Here is a 6,155-nt window from a genome sequence, read left to right as displayed (position 1 = left end):
TTCGAAAACAGCGATGAGCTTACATCGATGAATATTTAACGCGTCAGAGATGGGCGTTTTGCAACACCCCCACCCCCGTGAATCACTCAGATTCACTAGATTCTATGTTCAAAACGGCCAGCTTTGATGTTGGACGGCGAAGCACCCCGGTGTTTGTCCTGACGTCTGCTCTTCTGATCTCGCCATCAGCACCCCGGTAGACATTCTCAACCACACCCCGGCACCACTGTCGCCTTGGCATATTCGGGTCACAAATGAATACAAGATCGCCCACATTCAATGGTTTCGACGGTGCGCACCACTTAGCTCGCCTTGTCAAATCGGGCAAATATTCAACGACCCAACGTTTCCAGAATCGGTCGCGCAGCTGCCGTGCAATTCTCCACTGTTTCCGCAATGTCCATATGTTCTCATCCGGCTGCCCTATACAAGGCGTTTGCATCGTATTCGGCGACCCCAACAAAAAGTGGTTTGGGGTAAGCGGCTCCTCTTGATCGACCGAGATCGGCATGTGAGTAAGAGGCCTCGAGTTGACTATGTTTTCCGCCTCTACGATGACGCTTTGCAAAGTATATTCGCGGGGAGCAACTTCTTTCAACGTGTGACTTAGAACCCGCTTTACGCAGCGCACCATGCGCTCCCATATACCGCCTTCCGATGGATTCTGGGGGCAATTAAAAATCCACCTAATACCCTTTGATGACAGTTCATTGCTAACACGCTCGCAGTCGAACACCTCGTCAAACCGCTTTGCCTCTTGATCTGCGCCAACGAAGTTCTTACCGTTGTCGCTCCGTAAACGCACAGGGACACCTCGTCGATTAATAAAGTTCCTTATTGCTAGGATGCAGGCGTCGGTGGACAAGTCATAAGCCACTTCCAGATGTATCGCGCGGACCGTAAGGCAGGTGAAAAGAGCTACCCACCGCTTTTCTGTGCGCCGACCAATAGTGACCTTCAGAGGGCCGAAGTAATCCAACCCGGTGTAGCTGAACGGTCTGACGTACGGTGTCAATCGATCCTGAGGGAGCGGACCCATAATTGGCGTAGCTGGTTTGGAACGCGATACTTTGCATTTCATGCAGCCAATAACAACCCTCCGCAGGACTTGTCTCAAGTTCAAGACCCAAAATTTTTGCCTTATTTCTCCAATTGTTGCTTCTATGTTCTGGTGCTTCATTTTACAGTGGTAATGCGCGACGATCAACACAGTGACGCGGTGCTTCGGTGGCAACACAATTGGGTGTATAGCAGAGAGCGGTAACCAGCTGGCAGCTTGGATCCTACCACCTACCCTTATGACCGATTTCGCATCCAAGTACGGCAGTAAATTGTAGATTGGACTTTCCTTTGACACCATTTGTCCATCTTTTAGTTGGTTCACTTCCACACCGTATACTGCAGACTGAGCTTGGCGACACAGATAGGCTTCGGCCGCATCGACTTCGCTTGAGGTCAATCCGTAGTCACCCCCACTCGATATTATACGTCGGGAACGATCAATAAACCTCAACATCCAAGCCGTTGTTCTTTTCAACCTAGGGTACGAGGAAAACCGATTAAAATCAATTAAAACATAGGTATTCGTTAGGAAAACGCTAGTTGAACGAATTTCTTCGTCGCTGTCATTTTGATTGTTCGCAGTGACCGAGGCACGTGGCCATGACTCCACTGGCATTGACAAAAACGATGGACCAGAGAACCAGCGCGAAGATGGATCAACATCTATTTGGCTTGTTCGGCGAGTCGCAATATCGGCCACATTTTCTTTGGTGGGCAGCCACTTCCAATCAGTCGGCTCGGTTGTTGAAAGGATCTCCGCTATTCGATGCGCCACATATGGCTTATATTTTCGATGCTTCGAGTTTATCCAATTGACTACAGTTGATGAGTCACTCCAAAGAATTCGTGAGGAAACTGCAAGCCGATACTCATCGAGAACTGTTTGTGACAAACGTGTTCCAAGTACCGCTGCTTGAAGTTCAAGCCTGGTATGCTTATTAGTTTCATGGGCGCGCATTTTGACTTCGCGCATATAAGTGAAACTTTGGCGATTCCATCAGCAGTAACATACCTCCAGTAACACACTGAGGCAAAGGCCTCCTCACTTGCGTCGACGAAAACGTGCAGCTGCAAACTCTTTGGCGTACCCTCCTTGAAGTAAAAACGTTGTATTCTGACCGCAGCTGCTCTCCGCACTTCTCTCTGCCAGTTCCTCCAAGCCGAAGTAATATCATCAGGCAGGGGCTCATCCCAAATGATCTTGCGTCGCCAAACTTCACGCATTATAATCTTGGCTCCCACTACCAGATGACTTAAAAATCCCCATGGATCAAAAATGGACATAACGTAACTAAGTACTTCTCGCTTCGTTGGTGGCCTGCTTCCACTGATGACTTCAGCTTCCAGTCGTGGGAATTTAAGCTCGTATCTAAACGTATCATCTTGAGGTTGCCAAAACAATCCAAGTACCTTTTCAGCTGCAGGATTCTTTGCGTGAAAACAGCTGCTAATGCTTCTCGCATCGACATCAGTTCCAAGCGCTTTTATTACAGTAACTGAATTGGATATATATCCACGCATTTGGAATCCGGCTGCTTCATGGATTTTGGACACCTGCTTTGCTATGCTGACTGCCTGCTCGACTGACTCGAAGCTGTCCACAAAGTCATCAACGTAGTGGTACTTCACTATAGACTCCACTGCGCGAGGGAAGCGGTCTGCGTATTCCTGAGCGTTTAACATCTTAACGAATTGTGCCGCACACGGGGAGCAGGCAGCACCGAAAGTCATAACCTGCATCTCATAAATCTCTGGTGGTTTCTTCTCATCTTCTCTCCACAGGAACCTCTGCGAGCATCTATCTTCGGGCCGGACGTAAATTTGGTGGAACATCTCCATTATGTCTCCACATACGGCGACTGGCCCGGTACGAAAATTAAAGAGCACTGAAGGCATCGGCTGATACTCTTGCGGCCCTTTGAGCAAACTTCCATTAAGTGACGCACCCCCGACTGATGCAGCAGCATCAAACACAAGGCGCAATTTCCACGGCTTGTTAGGGTTAACAACCGCGAAATGGGGCAGGTACCATAGTCTTGGGTTTTCAGTTTCGCTCTCAGCTGGTGTCAGCTTCCGCGCGTATCCTCTCGCAATATAGTGCTGTATTATGGCTTTATATGCTGCTGCGAACGTATGGTCCCTTTTAAATTTACGCTCAATACCCAACAATCTGCTCTCAGCCATCCGGTAACTGTCAGGCAGTTTGACGCAGTCAGTTTTCCAAAGGAGACCTGTTTGAAATTTCCCCTTTACACGAAACGTTGTTTGCTTTAGTATGCGCTCAGCACGTGCGTCTGCAGCACTCTTCACGACTGGTGCAGAACGCACTCCAAAGCTGTCGATGTCAAAATATTCTTCAACCAAACTATGCAAATGGCTTACCTCCTTTATATGTAGACATGCTGCGTTTGACGCAACGCTCTTCCCGGTCGGACCGAAGACCACCCAACCAAGCTCCGTGTTGGCTGCATACGGGCCTCGATCTTCCAACTGCATTGTTACGGATGGTAAACCTAAATGACAATGATCCAACCCGATGAGTATCTTTGGAGTGACGTTGGAAAAAGGCATAGGCATGTTGGGCAAATCGCGAGTTGCCACTCCACGTAGGGCACTGCTACTGAGGCTTTGTACTGGCAGATTAAGGTTCGGTAAAGCATAAACGTGGCGCAATCTGTGACGTTTAGTTAAGCCCTTACCGCTGATTTCCAGATCAACAACCGTGGCAGCTTCCTGGGCAGTTCTTCTACCAAACCATTGCATATTCAAATCGTATTCATGGCCACCGATACCTAGCTTTTTCAGAAGTCCCTGGTCCATCATAGTGATGGACGATCCTTCATCCAACATCGCGAATGTCTCAACTCGGTTACGCGGCCCATATAACGTTACTGGCAAGACGCGAAATAAGAGCCCTTGTTGCTTAGTTGAATTTGAGGAGCAGCTTAGCATTGACTCCATCACGTTGGTGGTACCTACCAACTGTTGTTCTCGTCGTTGTGTGACAGTTGCACTGGCGGCGCCGCTAGGCTCGTGCAAAAGTTTGTTGTGCTTGCGCTGACAACCATCGACCATGCACAATGTACGACTACGGCAATCGCGTGACGAATGACCGCTTCTCAGGCACGAAAACCACAGCCGGTTCTGCTTTGTTTGAGCCCACCTGTCAGCCACACAGGAATCTACGAATTTCTTGCATACACTAATTTTGTGATGTCCTTTACAAATCGGACACCTGGCAGCGGGTTGGGATTCCCTGGAATTGTTTTCCATCGCATGAAGGACTACCCGTCGACGACTATCACTATCTTGCAGAGTACAAACCAAATTTGCTAAATCGCCAAGCCAGTTGCTAAAGTCAACAACAGTTGGATATGGTTTGATCGTAGCGGCATATCTGGCCCAATCCATTCTTTTACTAATGGGCAGCTTGCTAATCAACTCTTCTAAAAGCGTTGGATTTGAAAGATGTTGAAATCCATCCACCGACTGTAGAAAGATAGATAAATTCTTAGTCTTCGTTGCGAACGGAATAAGCTTTTCAATAGCTGACTCAGAAATCGGACCTATTTCTTTCAGTTGTCGAAGCTGGCTGCGTATCAACCCCTCCGGTCGACCAAATCGAAATTTTAGTTGCTCCATGACAGCGTTTACGTTATCCGGGTGGATCAACAATGACTTCACCACTTCTCTGGCTTCTCCCTTTATGCATTTCAGTAGTCGTTGATTATTTTCCAGGTTGGTGTAACCGTAGGCGGCAGTTGATTGCATATATGCATTTGAAAACAATGGCCAGTCCTCCGCATGACCACTAAATTCGGGTAAGTCTTGAACTTTACGCGGCATTTGATAATTGCCAGCAGTAACTAGCGATTGCGGTGTGTGTATTCTGTTTACAAACGAATCTGCACTCGTTGCTATTGAAGGCGGTCGGCATGGCAGTGCACTGAAAACAACATTTGACCGGCAACCGTCATTAAGGTTAGGCAGTGTTGTTGTTGCCGGCTGCGAAGCAATTGTGTATATGTGTGCTGGCGAAAGACCTGACAAAGACAACGATTGGACACCGTTTTCGCTATTTGACTGACTATAAGGCGCGGGATTGTAAAGACTATTTGGAATCGTTGGCACGACGGACTGCCCGTTATAACGGGCGCTTTCATCGAACAATCGAGATTGGTTGTTACTAACCAGCTGTACTTGTGCGTCTCGAAGCTGGTTTTCTAATGCTTGTATTTTTTCAAATAAGAGACTCACCTGTTGTGCGGAGATGGTGCTGTTACCGTTTTCCGAACTGGCAGTCCGAGACGTAGCGGTGATATGCTCGGTGCATGTGACTGCGGAATTGCTCGCAATGGGCATGGCAATAGCTGACGAGATGGCGGAGCTTATGGTGTTTGGGGGAGTGAACACGGTTGCGGCCGTATGGGCAGTAGGTATGGCGGCTGATATGGTTGTTCCGGCTGCGACGGCATGGGCAGCTGACATGTACCCTGAGTGTGTGGCGACATTGGTTGAAAGCGTGGTCATTGGGGTTGTGGTCGTTTGGGCAGCAGGCATAACCATCGATGCTGCGGCGGCTTTGTCGGCATTTGTGGTGGCGATAAATTGACTTACCAGGGGTGTGGTGGTTCCGACAGAAACTGCTGAGAATGAGGCTACCGGTGAAGGGATGACGTTGGTAGTGGTCATGGCGGCCGTTAATGTGGCTCCTGGGGGTGCGGCGGCAGGTGCAACAGACATCGTCATTAGCGCTGCGGCGGCGTTGGCAGCTGTTGAACTCATATCGCTAGGTTTTTGAGACAATTCCCGCGTTGTTTCTTGCTGAATGCGACTGCTGCGTCTCGGTGGACTATGCTTCATCGGCATTCTGCTCACCCTGTAACGTCCGTTGGTTTTAGCTCACAATGATTACTACCGCTGGCTACGGTTTCGCAAGTCAACCGTTATGACGCTGGCTGCGACAACTTGCTTGTTAAAATATAGTGCGATTTAACGCACTGCGAAATAAAGCTGTAGCGTCGTGAAATTGAAGGCGATGAAATATAATAGGGCCGGATGGCCTGGTAACAACTATTTATTTCTATAGGAAA

At 48.6% G+C, this 6,155-nt stretch overlaps 1 protein-coding gene across 1 annotated transcript; it reads right to left on the bottom strand.

The window, feature by feature from the left end:
* Positions 1–637: 637 nt before the first annotated feature.
* LOC118756271 lies at positions 638–5,931 on the bottom strand (the record flags this gene model as incomplete). Its single annotated transcript, XM_036491039.1, is given in 2 exon segments — positions 638–1,988; positions 2,075–5,931. Coding segments are annotated over 2 exon segments (5,208 nt in total), but the record flags the coding sequence as incomplete, so codon positions are not given.
* Between the last annotated feature and the right edge of the window lie 224 nt (positions 5,932–6,155).

This window comes from Rhagoletis pomonella, unplaced genomic scaffold (genome assembly GCF_013731165.1).
Source record: "Rhagoletis pomonella isolate Grant_MI unplaced genomic scaffold, Rhpom_1.0 Rhpom_scaffold_09546, whole genome shotgun sequence".
Lineage (NCBI taxonomy): Eukaryota > Metazoa > Arthropoda > Insecta > Diptera > Tephritidae > Rhagoletis > Rhagoletis pomonella.
This window is presented reverse-complemented; position numbering and strand designations above follow the sequence as displayed.